General features: G+C 42.1%; 1 protein-coding gene across 2 annotated transcripts in view; it reads left to right on the forward strand.

Moving 5' to 3' along the window:
• Window positions 1-18,439, forward strand: part of LOC117479972 (nucleosome-remodeling factor subunit BPTF-like) — a 53,801-nt gene that overhangs the window by 1,565 nt on the left and 33,797 nt on the right. For both annotated transcript variants that reach the window (XM_034127075.1, XM_034127076.1), the window contains exons 2-9: window positions 1,236-2,055; window positions 2,878-3,122; window positions 7,130-7,408; window positions 10,311-10,448; window positions 12,774-12,853; window positions 13,777-14,129; window positions 16,224-16,355; window positions 16,532-16,661. In XM_034127075.1, the coding sequence (XP_033982966.1) occupies window positions 1,236-2,055; window positions 2,878-3,122; window positions 7,130-7,408; window positions 10,311-10,448; window positions 12,774-12,853; window positions 13,777-14,129; window positions 16,224-16,355; window positions 16,532-16,661 (2,177 nt within the window). The remainder of the gene's footprint in view (window positions 1-1,235; window positions 2,056-2,877; window positions 3,123-7,129; window positions 7,409-10,310; window positions 10,449-12,773; window positions 12,854-13,776; window positions 14,130-16,223; window positions 16,356-16,531; window positions 16,662-18,439) is intronic.

An 18,439-nucleotide genomic window follows, 5' to 3' on the forward strand; every position in this document is an offset into this window, starting at 1 on the left:
CTTCTGTAAATATGAACTCCGATAGTTGGATAATTATATATTGACTTTATATATTAACATGCAACTCTATTTGCAACAAGTGAAGAAGAAATTGTAGTTTCTGATTTCAAGCCAATTCATAGAAAGATAATGGCTACGTGGCTAATGTTAGCATGTACAGTTAGCTACTGGATAATGTCAATAAGAAGTCCGATAGTTAGATAATCATAATTTAACGTTAGTATCGGTTCTTATATTAAAATGCAACGCTATTTGTAATAAGCGAAGAAGGAATTGTAGTTTCTGATTTTAAGCTAATTCATAGAAAGAAACCGGCTACGTGGCTAATGTTAGCATGGACAGCTCTTGCTGCTAACTGTCAATATGAAGTCTTGTAGTTAATAATAAAAATGTATTTATGTCATTATAACTGTACTTACTTGTAGTTACACGCAAGCCTATTTGTATCAGGTGAAGAAGAAAGTATAGTTTCTGAATTGAAGCCAATTAGTCGAAAGATAATAGCTTCCGAGCTAATGTTATCTTTCACAGTTGGCTCATTCTGAATACTGTCAATATGAAGTCTGATAGTTAAATAAAGCTAACTTTGCGTACTTCTTATAGCTAAACGCAATAATATTACGCGAAGAAGACATCGTAGTCTGTCATTAAAGCTAATAAAATAAATATAAGAGCTAGCTATCTAACTTAATTGTGTCTCTTTGACTGGTTATAGCAAACTACCTGCACCTGTAGGATTGAGAATAACACGAATTACAACTACATTAAGAAATTATGCACCATTTATTCATTGGTATATTGGTGTAGAAAAAGATGGTTATTGCCAAATGTTAATAACAGTAATTCAAGGCCAAGAAAATACAATTTAAAAACAAGATATAATAGAATAAGACCGGTATAACATACAAGAATGCAATGTAAAGTGCAGTGTAGAAATGAAAAAGTGATTTGATTTAATAAAAGGCAGAAGGAAAAATATGCGTCTTCAGCCTTGATTAAAAATAAGTAAGAATAGCAGTTTTTTTGTGGTTTCATTTAAGATTTATGAAGCATAATAACTGAACGCTGCTTCTCCATGTTTAGTTTTGAATCAGACAGAAAGCAGAGAGCATTGTGATATTAATGGTTAAACATCGCATTATATTGACTTATTATGTAATGTGCCTCTCAAATATGCTGCAGCCTATCGATCAAAGCTAAGTTTGCTTCCCTAACACAATTTCTGTCTGCTACAGGGAAGAGAAAAGGCCGGCCTCGACCTCGCAGCCCTATCCTGGAGGAGAAGGAGATTCCTGCTCTCAAACTCCCCGACTCCTCCGAGGATCTCCTGGTTCCCAGCGCCGAACTCCTCAACGCCGCCTCCATCTACGAGGTGCTACGTAACTTCAGCACGGTGTTGCGTCTCTCCCCGTTTCGCTTCGAGGACTTCTGTGCGGCGCTGGTGGGTCAGGAGCAGTGCACTTTAATCGCAGAGACACATATTGCCCTCTTGAAGGTCATCCTACGTGAAGAAGACACCTCCAACACCACGTTTGCCCCCGCCGACCTCAAAGACAGCGTCAACTCCACTCTGTATTTTATTGACGGCATGACGTGGCCGGAGGTTTTGCGCGCGTACTGCGAGAGCGACCGGGAGTACCATCACGTTCTGCCCTATCAGGAAGTGGATGAGTATCCTTATGGTCCTCTTGAGAGTAAAATCAAGGTGTTGCAGTTCTTAGTGGATCAGTTTCTGACCACCAACATCGCCCGCGACGAGCTGATGTCCGACGGCACCATGCTGTACGACGATCACTGCCGAGTGTGTCACCGTCTGGGGGATCTGCTGTGCTGTGAGACGTGCTCAGCGGTGTATCACCTGGAGTGTGTGAAACCCCCGCTGGTGGAGGTACCGGAGGACGAGTGGCAGTGCGAGATCTGCGTCGCTCATAAAGTGCCGGGGGTCACCGACAGCGTGACGGAGGCGCAGAAGAACCGGCCGTATATCAGACAGGAGCCCATCGGATATGACCGCCACCAGAGGAAGTACTGGTTCCTGAACAGGAGGATTATTGTGTAAGTTACTGCATTACATTTTTTTACATTACATGTCACTTGTTAGACGCTTTTATCCAAAGCGACTTACATACTCTACTGCTCCTGTGGGCAATCCCCACAGGAGCAATTTGGGGTGAAGTGTCTCAGGGACACAACGACATGCTGACTGCAGTGGGACTCGAACTTGCTATCCTCTGATTCGAAGATCAGCGCATTAACCCACTGCGCCACACGCCTCCTCAGAATTGCAACTGCACCAGAATTACCTTTTTTTAAAGCTGCCCTATTTTGCTTTTTGGTGTTCTCCCTCTCCTGTAGTGTGTTCTATAGGTTTTAGGTTTTTCCTACTCCACTAACCCCTCGCCTTTATTCCACCTAGGTTAGCACTTTTTACTTTTGTCTTTCTTTACTTGCTTGTAAAGCGCTTTGAGCACCAGGAAAAGCGCTATATAAATCACATGTATTATTATTATTCGTGCATGTAAATGTTCTGCAAAGTCTAAAATCCCTGTGTTCCCTCCAGAGCGAGTTTCTCTCCCACATACTTTGAGTCAAATGGGACCCTGTCTAATATTGACCGGTTTAAATATTACTGTAACGATGGAGGAAGTAATATATCTTGTAAAGTACACTCTATCTGATGAATTGAGATTGCAAGAAACGCAACTCAACAGAAAGTGGGAAAAATGGACTCTACCCAAGACTCAAAACAAAGACATTTGACTGGAACAATAGCTAATAGTTACGTGTATCTTCAAGAATAACATTGCCTTGCTGGCCTTTTGTTACACGATTGTTATATTGTTGTAACCAGTATGTTAATGCCATGTTCCCCCCCAGCGAGGAGGACGGGGAGCAGGAGAAGAAGGAGAAGGAGAAGAAGGAGAAGAAGCAGATCTGGTACTACAGCAGCGTGAGGCAGCTGGAGGATCTGATGCAGGCTCTGGACCGTCAGTACTGGGAGGCCGAGCTCCACGCCGTGCTGGAGGAGATGAAGCAGGAGGTCCACGCTCACATGGACATCACCGAGGAACTCACCAACAAAGCCCGGGGAAACAACAAAGCCTACCTCACCGCTGTCAACGGTACGAAATATATAACGTCTTCATTACCCATAGAAAGAGATTTAACCCTGGCAGTGTCATCCTTAAGGCTTTTCTTGTCATTCGTACATAGCTTGTGATAATGAAAATCTGAGGTCACAGGCTCCTCCCACAGTGAAACACAATATAACAGATAAAATAGTGCAAGTAAATACAATCTGGTACACGATATTCAGATTTTCAGATCAGTGATTTATAACCTGATCCAAATAGGTTAACTCTACTAAATTATTTTTTCTTTATGTGTGATATTTATTATGCCTGCTTTGTTCTATATATACACTATATTGTTTATATTGTCTGCTTCCATGATACAACAATGTGTTGATGTAGTCTTAATACTTTTACATCTGAGGAGCAAATCTATGAATATGTGTATATCAGTGTTTCCGCCAGACCAGGGCTGAGAGGGCGTCCACCCCGAGAGCGGGGGGTGTGACGTCACGTCGTGTTGCGTGACTTGAATTTTGAATTGAGCCGTCCCTTATAGATACAGGGTGTTTCTCAATCGCGAGTACGCTTGCTTGGTAGCACATGTCTGCCGAGCATCTTGCTTCAGAAGCGAGTCAAGAATACTTCCTGGCATTTGGAAAACAAAGAGTGGAACAGGCTAGCAAGTGTGCAGGTGTGCGTCATATGAGAGGCCCCGCCTTACATCTTCCGCCACATATTTGGGGAAATTGGTCCGTGCGCAAAGCATTGTGGGGATTTTAAGACCGCGAAGTCTACTCATGTGCACACTCGATATTTCTCCAAACGGAGTACGCCGGGCTCGGTAGATTTCAAAGTATACTGGAGATTGGAACAGTACTTCGGCGGCACTCGATGACGTAGTATGCTTGAAATAGTGGCTCTGAAGCAGCTTTACTCGCGATTGAGAAACACCCTCTGTATCTTTACGTATTAGTGATGGGAGTTCCGGTTCTTCTTAGTGAGCCGGATCATTTGTCTTGGCTCACTAAGAAGAGCCGGCTCTCTCGGCTCCTAAGCGGCTCTTCATGTTACCACAGTTTACCACAGAGCCTCAGTTTCGCCGCTGCGAGGCTCCGGCGCTCGCAGTTCACGCGCGTGCTCCACTAGCACCCCCCGTCAAGGCTCGCCGGCAGTACACTTTCCGTCACAGGAACACGCTTTGCTGGCGGCGAAAAGAATCCCACCAGACTCCTTTGCCCCTCCAACAGAGGGATGTCCTTTTTCCTTTTCGTCATTTCAAGAGATAAAAACTCGATCTTCTCTCGAATAATTTTTTTTGTTGGACGCCCTCGGCTCGAGTTCAGGGCGTTCTGAGCTGAATAAGGGCGTCAAATGACGGCAAGACGCCCCCTGACGGAAACGCTGGTGTATATATATATAATAGTATTTCCGTTAGAAAAGTTGTCACAGTGTCTGGGGAGTTTTCTTTCTTTTGTTTATTGGTTCGGCGAATGTATAAACATTTATTTTATTGAAATATTGCTAAACATCAAAGTAATTCAAGCCGTACAGAAACACACTCACTAAAAAGATGAAATAAATAAATAATAATGACAAATATCAGAAAGCTATTGCAGATATAACACATCTTTTTATTATAAAATATAACCCTTTCAGCCCTTTGTCCCACTAACTGAATGAGCACAAACTCCTTAAAGTAACTTTTACAAAAGTCTCTTAACCTGCTTTACAACTATCTACTCAATGACAAGATTTCAAGGACCAACAGTTAATATAACTTTCTTACTGTCATGTTTTCATCATAATAAGACGTGTTTAAAAGCATTAACTTGCCGGTTTTCTAATTAAATTGTTGAAAAGTAAACAGGTTTTTAATTGAGACTGAGCGGACTTTTCATGACCGGCCGGTGTACCTAAACACACAAATAACAACAATGATATTCAACTAAATTAGTATTTGCAGTAGGGCTGTGCGATTATGGCAAAAATCATAATCACGATTATTTGGGTCAATAATTGATATCACGATTATTAAATACGATTATTCATTGACTTTGAAAACATCAATTTATTGAACTTTAAAACAAATACAAATAATAATTTGAACAGTATCTTTTTAACTGTTGATTACCCTGAACGTATAATTCAACTGAAAAACCAATACAAAAATAAATAAAATAAATGATACATTTAAATAAATAATATCAAAATAATAAATACCAATAAACAAGATCAACAAATATTTTGGAGCGCACTTCCACAAGCTACTAAACATATATAAATATGATAAATACAAATAAATTAGACTAAAATTAATGAGATCAAATATGTTGCACTGTCACAACCTAGCAAAGCAAAATAATCGTTTTTTTCGATTATGTTGTTTTCGTAATTGTGGCAGGCCAAAATCGTAATTGCGATTAAAATATGATTAATTGCACAGCCCTAATTTGCAGGTTCCTTGTATGGCCAATGCTTCACTGCATGCATCGCTGTGTGAAGTGCTACGCTAACGGATAACTCACACCTGTTAGCTGCTACTTCACTTCCTGTTTCACTCTCACTCCGACACTAACCACTCCTCGTTTCCCCCAAAATGAGACGGGGTGTTTCGAAATCTTTTGATATCCTCTGCCAGCCGTTTCCGTTAGTGTTTGACAGGATGACATATCTGTCTTTGTTACACTTTTCCTGTTTCTGTCCGTCACCAAACCGCCTGATTTCAGCTCTCAGAGAGACCCTGTGTTTTATGAGAGGGGGGGAGGGTCTCTGTGGCATCCTGTCAGAAACTTGAGGTTTAAAAAGTTATTCTGTAGCTCCAAACGGAAGAGTCGTTTAATAAAAGCCATTGCAGTGCTTTTCTTCTCCATCATGGGTGATTCATGGCTGGTGTTTTCTATACGTTAGAAGCTGCAGCACAGCGCCTCACATTTCTTTATTCCTTTATGTGACACAGCTCTTTGTGTCTCCGTGACGACTGAACTTAGAGGAGATACGATCTGGAGATATTGTTCTTCTGAGGAAAGGAAATCTGCCCCGTCTTGTTTCTGAGCGGATGTGGTTTCCTTTCTTTAAGCTGTAGACTCACTAAAACCAAGTTAGGGTTAGGACCGGGCGATATGGATTAGAATAGGGCCCTGTCTAATATTGGCAGATTTACAATAGTTATGGATTAGATTGGATATCACAAAATGAATAAATACCCTTTGCAATTGCAATATCACGCAGGGTTGGAATGTGGATATAATGAGTGTGAGAGGGTAACAAAAAAAACACGCTAAAAGGTTTATCAATCAGAAACAACTTTTGTAATTCTATTCAATCTTTATATTTTTCATTTTTCATTTTTTTTATGTATCTTGTATTTATCATTCCAAAATCACCTAACCCATTTTTATTAGGGATAGAAACAATTTGTAATCTGATTCTCATTGTAATAATATAAAGACTGGGTTTTGGCAAATTATTATTGACATTTTTAACTCATTTAAAAAGTCCCATGTCACATGGCCATTTCTACTGATCATAATTCCATTGTAGAGGTCTACTAGAATAGATTTATATTGTTCAATGTTCCAAACTCACATTGGTTTCTCATACAGCATCTCTGTATAGTATGTGTATTCACTCTCTGTCCTAAACGGCTTGTTGGAGCTCCTGCCCCCCCCCCTCCCTCCCTGTGAGCCCAGTGTGCTCTGATGTGTGATTATGTGTTACAATGGTGTTTGTTAGCAACCAGAAAATGACACCAGTAATGACAAACAGGTGAGAATGCTGCGTGGGTGCCGTGTTGGCGGGACGTTGCGAGGCTCGCTGCTGCGAGGAGCGGACAGTGTGAGCTGGGTTACTGGTGTGGTTTCCTGGTCAGCGAGACATCGAGACATCGAGACACAGCGAAACCCAGCCCGAGCACACTGACACACCCGCAGCCTCGCCGCGTCCCGCCGTCTCAGGCTGAGAAATCCGCGGAGCTGCATCTTGTCCTAACCTGGACAAGTCTCTCCAGACCATTTACATGTATTCAAATTAATCACTGTGCCTATTTTCTATTTTAGACGTGGTCACGGAGCGTCTGAAGATCAAGCGGGAGGCTCAGGAGGCGAGGAGGCGAGCAGAGGAAGCAGAAAGAGGATCCTTAAAGGCGACGGAGGAGACATCTGACGTCTCCTCGCATCTCAACAGAGAGGAAAAAGACTCTGCAGAGGAGAGCAACGTCTCCGAAGCTAAACCTGGAGCCGAGGAGTCCCTTCAAACCAACAAGGAAACACAGTCTGCTAACACCACGAGTCGAGAGGACGGGGAAGCCTCTTCACTGGAAGCACAGGAGAGAACAGGTAAAAAAACATGGCTGTTTCACATGGTTTACTTCAAACAGGGTGTCTCTGACCACGTTGTATTTAAATATTCCCCATTGGAGGCAAGGAAGTTTAATAATGAAAGCAGACGGGGTCATCCTGGGTAAAAAGAAATGCTTACTATGTTGTAGAAAATATTATTCATAATATGCATACATACAATATACACATTTATCTCCTTAGATCAGGGGTGGCCAACCAGTCAGAGGTTAAGAGCCAACATTTTTACTATGTTACTGCAAAGAGCCTCATCAAACACACAGTCACAGATGCGCGTGCACCCCCCCTCCTTCTCTCTTTTGTTCTCAGCCTTTCTCTGTGCTCCTTCACTTTCTTCCTCCCCTCTCTCTCTCACACAGATACAATGAAAATCTAAAACTACACACACACACACACACACACACACGTTCAATTCTTCTGGTTTAGTTAACCCTTGGCACTTGTTTCTTTCTTACTTCTTAATATTTCTTTATAATTCATCCCTTGTTTTGTAGATTTCCTTTTTCCTTTTATATTCGAAAGCCGTTCATTTCCTTTTACTTTATACTCCTTTTTCTATTCCTTCACCTTCCTCTCCTATTCCTTAAAGGTCACCTATTGCGCAACATCCACTTGTTCATGTCTTTTATACATAAACATGGTGTGTCCCCTCTGTGATAAGAGACTCTGAAACAAACACACAACCACGCTTGAGAAGTGTTCCCCAATATGTCAGATTGGGGCTCGTCTCCTGTGATCGGTTAGACGGTGTCTTCGTGGTCAATGGTTCAAACCCCACTGCAGTCAGCATGTGGTTGTGTCCCTGGGGAAGACACTTCACCCCAAATTGCTCCTGTGGTTAATGTCCACAGTATATTGAGCGTATTTAAGTCACTTTTGGGTAACATAATGTTCCCCTTTAAGCTGTTCCAGGCCTTTTCCTCCAGTATGTCTTATCATTTCACCAGACACATATTCTTTATATATATATCGTCTCCTGCTCTTTAAAAACACACTTCTGGCGATCTGTTAAGTCCCTTACACACCAAGCCGATTTCGGCCGTCGATAGATGTCAGGCCGTCGATGAGCGTTGTGTCGCCCTACTCAGATTGGTGTGTCCCGCCCCCTCGTGTCTTTTCGGCCGTGCCGCCACCGATTCGACATGTTGAATCGGGAGGCTGTTTGCTAAAGAAATCACTCTGATTGGCTGTTCAGCTAGCGATGCGGTGTGTTCCAGTGCGACACATGGCCAAGACGCAGAGACGTGAGGCGACGTTCTGTCGGGACGTGTTCTTTGGTGTTCTTTGGTGTCAGTTTGGTGCCAGTTTGGTGTCAGTTTGGTGCCAGTTTGGTGCCAGTTTGGTGTCAGTTTGGTGTCAGTTTGGTGCCAGTTTGGTGTCAGTTTGGTGTCAGTTTGGTGTCAGTTTGGTGTCAGTTTGGTGCCAGTTTGGTGCCAGTTTGGTGCCAGTTTGGTGTCAGTTTGGTGTCAGTTTGGTGTCAGTTTGGTGTCAGTTTGGTGCCAGTTTGGTGTCAGTTTGGTGCCAGTTTGGTGCCAGTTTGGTGTCAGTTTGGTGTCAGTTTGGTGCCAGTTTGGTGTCAGTTTGGTGTCAGTTTGGTGTCAGTTTGGTGTCAGTTTGGTGTCAGTTTGGTGTCAGTTTGGTGTCAGTTTGGTGCCAGTTTGGTGTCAGTTTGGTGTCAGTTTGGTGTCAGTTTGGTGCCAGTTTGGTGCCAGTTTGGTGTCAGTTTGGTGTCAGTTTGGTGCCAGTTTGGTGTCAGTTTGGTGTCAGTTTGGTGCCAGTTTGGTGCCAGTTTGGTGCCAGTTTGGTGCCAGTTTGGTGTCAGTTTGGTGCCAGTTTGGTGTCAGTTTGGTGTCAGTTTGGTGCCAGTTTGGTGTGTAGGCCCCTTTAGACGGCGTCTGTCTGAAGCAGCTCCTTATTCTCAGCCCAGTTTACGGTCTGTGTTCCTGCTGCTCAGACGAAAGAAGATGAAAGAAACCTGCTGCTCGTCCACAAACAGCTGCTTCATATGCAGGACAATCTCTCCTGAAAACTCAAAAGGCTCGGCAACAAGTGCACAGCTTGTTTTGGATTTGTTCTGCCTTTCATTTCCAAGATGGGTTCATAGGCTGGACTAATGGAGCACTTAATGGGCCACTTTAGTTTGTTAGTCATATGCAAATATCACACTTTGAGACCTGGTGTTAGATTACACAAGGGCTGGTGTTTTGAGAATTCATCATTTGAAAGGTTTCATTTCTTTCTGGTGAGTTCTACACATGCTGTGTCTCGATTTAAAGTACTTGTGTTCTAACGGATGCTATTTTGAGTTCATAAGTGCGTCCCAATGTGAAGCAAAAAGCACTCTGAGTACCGGATGGTGCTCTCATACCGGTTTGGTCCTATATTTAAAACACATGCCACTACAGTAGTTGCAAAAAAGAAGCTGCTTCTAATTGTGTGGGTTATTTGAGCGGTCAGTAATGATTGTTACTGCTAATTGTTCGGCAGTAATCGTCACTTCCTGTCGGGTTACAGCAGCTCTATGTGATTTGAGACAACACTACATGGTCTAAACTCACAAGTGTTATTTATGTACGACATGCAGAGTGGAAAGGGAATTATCTGAATTGAGAAAATCTTTTTCAAAACATATCTCTTCACTCTGGCATATCCACCACATCACACGTCCTCTGTTTTTATTGATTGATTATATTGTCTTTTTTGTACTTTGTGTTTTGTGTACCTTGAAAGCCTTGAAAGCCTTGAAAGGCGCCACCTTTTATAAATAAAATGTATTATTATTATTATTAGCAGTAGTTTTGCAAATATCTTTTACTCTTTGCATCTCTTATATCTGCTTTCAAGCCTGTACTCAGTCTTTCCAAACATTTTTTCTTTGTAGGTGAAGATGCTAAATCTGAGTCTATCAAAGAGGACAAGCCCCCCGGTGAAGAGCATGTTTCCAGCCTCAGGAAACCGGAGCAGCCGGACCTCAACGACCGCACCTCCAGGTCCTCGTTCACCAGCCAGGACGGGACAGGTAAACTCAGAGCAGAGCAGAGGCAGGAAGTAGTGGAGTACAAATACTTCCTTACTGTACTTAAGTACATTGTTCTGGTATCAGTACTTTACTCCACTACTTTTTACTTCTTAAATCTTTAACACAAATACCTGTACTTTCTACTTCTTACATTTTCTTTTTTGTTGTAATTGAACTCTTTATTGTCACATTATACATGGCATTAACGAGCTGGTTACAACAACATTACAATCATGTCACAAAAGGGCAGCAAGGCAATACAGAATCAAAATCAAATAAAAGGCTAGGGATCAGTGTTTCCGCCAGACCAGGGCTGAGAGGGTGTCCACCCCGAGAGCGTGGGGGGTCACGTGCCACGTCGTGCCACGTGACTTGAATTTTGAATTGAGCCGTCCCTTATAGATACTATCTCTTTACGTATTAGTGATGGGAATTCCGGCTCTTTTTAGTGAGCCGGGTCACTAATGGCTCATTTCCACTACACGGCCTCGCTCGGCCTCGCTCGGTATGGCTAGGCCTCGTTAGGACTGGCTCACTTTATGGCGCATTTCCATTACAGTTTAGGAACTGGGGTAGTATCTATAGTAACGCAGTGTAGGCGGAGCCGTGACGTCATCTTCAATGAGAACCCCAGAAAAACAACACAGCCGTTAGCTGTTAGCCCTCAGAGCTCACAGCTCCTCATATATGTTCAGAAACTAGACAAAAGTTAAACAAGTACAAACCACAGACTGCCTGTGTCATGGAGAATACAGTCGCTGCTTTATTTATGTCTGTATAGGCCGTTGTTATGAGTGTGGACGGTCGGAGCATATACTGCGTTAGCTTAGCCAATCTCCATTTAGAAAACACGCATTTTAAAAGGTTTTTCGCCTGCCGTCTGTCTGCAGACTTGACAAAGCATTAATTCATGGTTTTTACTAACCGGTATCAGTATGTTGTTACTTCGGCATCATTTTGAAACGTGTATTACAATTAAATCACGGTCAAATATGTCCATCTTGTTGTAGTTGTAGCCCCCTTGCCAGCGATGCTCTCTCTAGTTTAGCATACTCAGCCCGACTCAGCCTCGTTGTCTCTGGCCCTAGACCCACGATTTTATGAGGCCAGAAAAACTGTGAATTAGGACCCGCCAGCCGGTACTAGGCCAAGTGGAAACGCAACCAAAGACGGGCCGCTGACGTCACAGCCCTCTTAAACCGCGCTCCGCGCTGTAGTGGAAACGCGCCATAAGAAGAGCCGGCTCTTTCGGCTCCCAAGCGGCTCTTCATGTTACCACAGTTTACCACGGAGCCTCAGTTTCGCCGCTGCGAGGCTCCGGCGCTCGCAGTTCACGCGCGTGCTCCACTAGCACCCTCCGTCAAGGCTTGCCGGCAGTACACTTTCCGTCACAGGAACACGCTTTGCTGGCGGCGAAAAGAATCCCACCAGACTCTTTTGCCCCTCCAACAGAGGGATGTCCCTGTCCTTTTTCCTTTTCGTCATTTCAAGCGATAAAAACTCGATCTTCGGCAAGACGCTGCTTGGGATATGTCATCATGTTATCATTTTCTTGAAGATACATGTATCTTTTAGCTATTGTTCCAGTCAAATGTCTTTGCTTTGAGTCTTGTATAATTTGTCCCACTTTCTGTTGAGTTGTGTTTCTTGCAATCTCAATTTATAAGTCAGTTTTTCCATCAATAAGATTTCTTCCACAATTGTTACCCATTGGTGTTTTGTTGGCGGTGCTTCCTTACCCCAATTCCTAGTGATAGCTTTCTTGCTGGATATGAACAGAATTTGTATAAAATATCTGTCACTTGCACTCATTTCCTCAGCGACCAAACCGCTTTTAGAAACCTCATACCCAATTATTTGAAATATTTCCTCACATATCAGTTCCCAAAATACAATTATTTGCTGACATTGCCAACAAATATGAGAATGGTCAGCATCAGAAGAACCACATTCTCGCCAACACTTCTGTCACTTTTTCAAAACTGGTTCGTTAATCTGCGTTTCATTACACTTATTAGAGCGGTTTTCTGAATGCTCAAAGCGCGTTACATGACATATTACACACATCAGACATGTATCAGTGAACACAGCAAATCAGGGGGAAGTGTCTCGCCCGAGGACACAAAGTTATGGGTACTTTGAAGCCCATACTTCTTTACTTTTACTTGAGTAAAGAAGTTTAGTCAGTACTTCTACTTTTAAACACGAGTATCTGTACTTCTACTTGAGTACAGGATGTGAGTACTTTAACCCTCTCTGGAGTAGACGGGTGTGTTGTTGGTCCCTCTGTTTGAGTCAACACTGAATCTGTGTCCTTTCTGACAGACGAGTACAACGGGAAGGTCACCAGCAGCGTACGGAAACCAGCAGGAGAGCAAACCAACCACCAGAGAGGCAGCAAAGAGGTGAGACTACAACAAACATTTGATTTTACACGTGTTCTACTTCTTAAGATGTGTCCATGGCATCCAGGATATTGTATTTCTATTTCAATACGTTCTTTATCTGAGAATAAACCCTGTGTTAACTTCGTTTGATTATCGATTTAAAGGGATATTTTTGCAGATTTTCATGCATGTGACGACAGTTGAAAATAGTCTCTCTTTAAATAAATTGTCTGGATTATAAAAGCCACCGTTTTAGCATGTGCTATTTCATCTTTACACCATTGTCTTTATTCATTTTACACATTGAAAGAAACACAAAATCAACAATACTGACGACAAAAATGTTAAAATAGATAATTAAAAACTAAAGACTTTGACTGACATGACATCACTAAAATACACTTAATACATATACACACAGGTAATGGTAATAATAGTATTAATGATACAAGTATTAGTAATAATTATGATAATATTTTAAAGAGGAATTAATACAAAATATCCCGCTTTTTAAAAACGCTGCTTATATATTTCAAATAATTATAATACTACATTTTAATTAATGAGTGCTTTTTGTGGAGCTCAAAGATACTTTAGATACAGGTTACAAATCATACAAATACAATGTTAAAAATATCACACACACACACACTCACACTCACACACACACACTCACACACTAACACACACACACACTAACACACACACACACTAACACACACACACACTAACACACACACACACACACACACGCTAACACACACACACACACACACACACACACACACACGCTAACACACACGCTAACACACACACACACACACACACTCTCACAGCTCTGAAAAGGTTTGATTAGCGATTTAAATAAAGACACATTGGTGTCGCGGTGGAAAAGGCTCAAGTCTCATTCTTTACTCTTAACGTCCCCTCTCTCGTTTCAGTCGTCTCCGGTTCGTTTTGACGGTGACTCCTCGCGCCTCAGCTTCTTAAAAAGGGATCTGTCAGTGAACATAAACAACCTGTTCAAGCTGGGTCAGGAGGGGAAGTACCGCGTGTACCACAACCAGTTCAGCACCAACGTCCTGGCTCTGAACAAGCACCAGCACCGCGAGGACCACGACAAGAGGCGCCACCTGTCGCACAAGTTCAGCCTCACCATGGCCGCCGAGTTCAAGTGGAACGGATCCATCTTCGGGTCCCGCAGCCTCACCGTGTCCACGCTGCGCCTCACCATCATCCAGCTGGAGAGCAGCGTGCCCGGACCCTTCATGCACCCCAACTGGGCCTCACACAGGTACCAGTCAGGAGGATATTTAATCTGAATATATTATTTGTTTAAAACTGAAATGTTAACTTTTGGACTTAAGTTTTGAAGTAGGGAAACAATCGTACGTGGTAACAACTGTAAGCTTATCTTAAAAACCTCTACATATATAGAGCTAACCTTTATTTGCAATTCTGCAGATTTGTCTACGTAACAAATGAATGTTCAAACTATTTAATACAGCCGTAGTGAAAAAGATTAAAGAACAGGTATTTTAATATTTATTTCAAACGTAATTTACTATGAAATGCAGCAGGATATCTGTCACCATGGTGTGGTGGAAGATGCCACCAACGACTTCCTGAAGCAGGAGTGTGGTTAGTTTTTAGAAAATAGTTAATTTCGAGTCCCCTTTCATGTCCTTGTGCTGATATGAAGCTTTCAATAGCAGCTGCTTGGCTTTGCAAAAAGACTAGTGACAGGAAAAGTGACTTTTGTCCAAAGTAGTGTTAATTTCGTCAGCTATTTTTTTATTTAGTTTTAGTCATAGTCCTGTGTTAAATTTCCTTTTTCGTTTTAGTCATATTTAGTCACCTTCATCCTGTTTTTATTTAGTCAAGTTTTAGTCGACTAAAAGTCTGAGCATTTTAGTCTTATTTTAGTCGAAGAAAACTAATTATTTTAGTCTACTTTTTGTCAATGAAAACTGTTGAGTCTTTTTTAGTCATCAGAGAACATTTCAGTCAAACTAGTCTAGCCAAAACCAATAATTTGTCATTTTAGTCAAACTTATTTCACAATAAGATTATATCTTGTCCTTATTTGATGAAAAACACAGGTTGAATGATTAAGAGAGCAGCTTTGCAGAGTATCTGGTCAGGTTTGTGGTGTTTTTACCAGCTGTGTTATGGCCACATTGCTTCCCTTCTGATAAAACAATGCCTTCGCTTTTTTTCTCCGGCTCATTGTAGCGAAAATGGGCCCAAATATCACATCGTTTCTTTCTCCCAAGCAGTGGTGACTTTAGACTTTTTCGTTGTCAGTCATTTTGACAGACAAGATCGTAACATTTCCGTCATAATCCATTATTACCCGTCGAGTGCACAATGTATCACTCACTCATAGTTTTTATTTAGTATACTACATTTTCGTCTCGTCACTTTTCGTCAACGATATTGCATGATGATTTCGTTACAGTTATTGTTTACTGCCGTCGGTGCCGTCTCGTCATCGTCTCGTTTTCGTCATGGAAAAAAAGGTCGTTGACGAACATATTTCGTCATAGTTTTAGTCCAAAGTTGATAAATATTGCGGATTTGCACCTTCAAAGTTCACTTATTAAAGCCTTGTTTGTTTCATTTGTCCAAAAACATGCTTTACGGGGATTTATGTGCCAGGCTATTCTTTACGCTGAATCCAGTCATGATGTAAAAACAAATTCACCAAAGAATATCCTTTTAAGGGTTAATCAATTTTGGTTTAAAGGTCCCATGTCATGGCCATGATCATAATTCCATTGTTGAGGTCTACTAAAATAGATTTATATTGTTCAATGTTCCAAACTCACATTGGTTTCTCATACAGCATCTCTGTATAGTATGTGTATTCACTCTCTGTCCTACACGGCTTGTTGGAGCTCCCCCCCCCCCCCTCTCCCTGTGAGCCCAGTGTGCTCTGATTGGTCGGGACGTTGCGAGGCTCGCTGCTCAATGATCTGGCTTACTGGTGTGGTTTCCGGGTCGGCGTTACAGCGGGAACAAGCGAAACTCATCCTGAGCACACACAAACACTCACAGCCGAAGTAAAAACAATAAGTGTGGCTTGATATTGAGTAAGAAAAAGGTGTGAGAAGGGGTCTGCGGAGAGCATTTCTCCGTGACCCCAACTCGTCTATTACCAACCAGGGAGCTCTATGCAAGTCAATGGGTCCCCCCCACTGTGTTTGATAGTGACGCCAAGGGATCCTGGTGTGTGAGGAGCTCCGCGGATTGGTCCATTTTGAACCACATGAAATATGATGATCCATTTTTACTTGATGGAGGAGTTTCATTTCTGAAGAAGCTTTATGAAAGAAATATGCAGTTCTGTATCTGTATTTCATTATTTGTTGTTTTGTTTGTGTAGGAGCAACTGGAACAAAGCAGTGCAGATGTGCAGCAAGGCCAGGGAGTTCGCTTTGGCTTTGGCTATTCTGGAGTGTGCCATCAAACCAGTGGTGATGCTGCCTGTATGGAAAGACTCTCTCGGACACACCAGGTAAACAACAACAACTAGTAATAGCATATTGACATGTAGTGAGCTTTCCAGAAAAAAACATATAGGCCTCAACATCTCTTTCATTTCTGCAGTGGTTTCTTCAATCCTCAAAACAAGCATCATGGTCACTAATAACTTTTTAAATACGGTTTACATTCTGCTCTCTCTTTCTTCAGGCTGCATCGCATGACCTCCATGGAGAGGGAGGATAAGGAGAAGGGGAAGAAGCGAGAGAAGAAGCTGGAGGACGAGGAGACGCTGCAGCAGGCCACCTGGGTGAAGTACAGCATCCCCATCAAGCACCAGGTAACATAACTACAAACTACAGCGCCTCCTGCTGACACACAGGAGGAGTTACATGAGCAGTGCTTTCCAAACTTCTTTTGTTTGAGTAATCCCCGCAGTCAGGTTCACCATCCATTACTTTTAGCAAACTATAACTATTTCAGCTGACAATAAAGTATCTAATCTTACCTTAAGCTAACTGTTTTGACTGTTAAAGTGGACCTATCATGCTATATTTAAATGATATATTGTAGGGCCATACCTATATAAGGTATATTTATACGTTTCTGTTTTCAAAATACCAAACAGATCATGTATTTTAGCCATGCCTCATTTCGCTCTATGTGCTGTTTGCTGTCTACTGGTCTGATTTTGCTGACCACGCCCCCCTGCAGGAGAGGGGAGACGTGCTCTGATCAGCTGCTGGGCTGTCAGAAGAGGGGGAGAAAAAGAGATCTCCGTCCTCCGTGTTTTATTATATAGAGTCGTTATTAATTTGTTTTAAAGCTCAATAAATAACAAAGAAGACCTTTGACCGGCACTTTTCTAATTTTGTCCGGAAGATTTAAACTTTAACGGACATCTTGACCGGCGAAAGAATCTGAAACTGAAACTCTGCCGCACGGTCCCCTCGTTCCTTGGAAGAGGCGGAGAGGTGGGTGTTTGTCATCTGCTGGTGGACTAACCGGAGAGAATTACAGTGCTTGCCTCGACGGGGAGGGATTGCATTGAATTAAAGCAGCGGGAGCAAACGCTTGCCTCGGGGAGGGAGAAAAAAAGCCACAGCGGAGAATAAACAGAAGGGTAACCATGGTAACCAAGTCTTCTTCGCTGCTTTTGTGGCAGACTACAGCGCCACTTACAGACCTGGCATATGTACTACAGCGTCTCCAGCGCTTTCGAACGGCAATGGCCGTGGCTGTCTCCTCCTGATTGGTGGAGTTGGCCCAATAGCCGTAGCGCCACTTTACTGACGTCAGGACAGTGTTCAAATCTGGATCAGTTTTTATCAGATCCGTTGCAGCCCCTTTTTTAGAGATTTGGGTATGGAGGAAAATAGAGAGGGTTGTGTTTTCTGACACTTGGTGAGTTCCCTGGAACACCGGGGACACATATTCATGTAGAAAAGACGTACAAAAGTGCATTTTGCATGATAGGTCCCCTTTAAACTTCTAGTAATGGCTAACTATTTTAATGTTTTATTATCTAGTTTTAGCCAACTGTTTAAATTGTTTAGACATTGTTTTAAGCTAACTATTTAAACTATTAAAAACCTACTTATACTAGATATATATAACTGTTTAACTCATTAGCTTTTCCATTTAGCTAACTATTTATCAATGACTTTCAGCTATATTTTTCAACTGTTAGAAACCATTTTAACTAGCTGTTTCAACTGTTTAGATTTAGATAGATAAAGCTTTATTGTCTCCCTTAGGAGAAATTTGTCTTGGGCATCGAGATAATAAACATAAAACATTTAGGACAATCAGTCATAGATACAGAACAGAGATCACATATCACATGGCAAAGAAACTAGAAACATACAGGTACAGCACTTTCCCTATTGCACATACATAAATCAAATATTGCACTTTCCCTATTGCACCTATGCATAGTGTCCGTCAAATTGCACATATCCCTATTGTATCCATAGGGATAGCCATTACCCTTAGCATACCTTTAACTGTTTATCATCTAATTTTGGTTAACTGTTTAGGACACATTTTAAAACAGCTAACTGTTAAGCTTTCTCTTAACCGTACCATTTCAACTGTCTTTCTTTTTTAGCTTTTTAT

Source organism: Trematomus bernacchii, unplaced genomic scaffold, assembly GCF_902827165.1.
Source record: "Trematomus bernacchii unplaced genomic scaffold, fTreBer1.1, whole genome shotgun sequence".
NCBI lineage: Eukaryota > Metazoa > Chordata > Actinopteri > Perciformes > Nototheniidae > Trematomus > Trematomus bernacchii.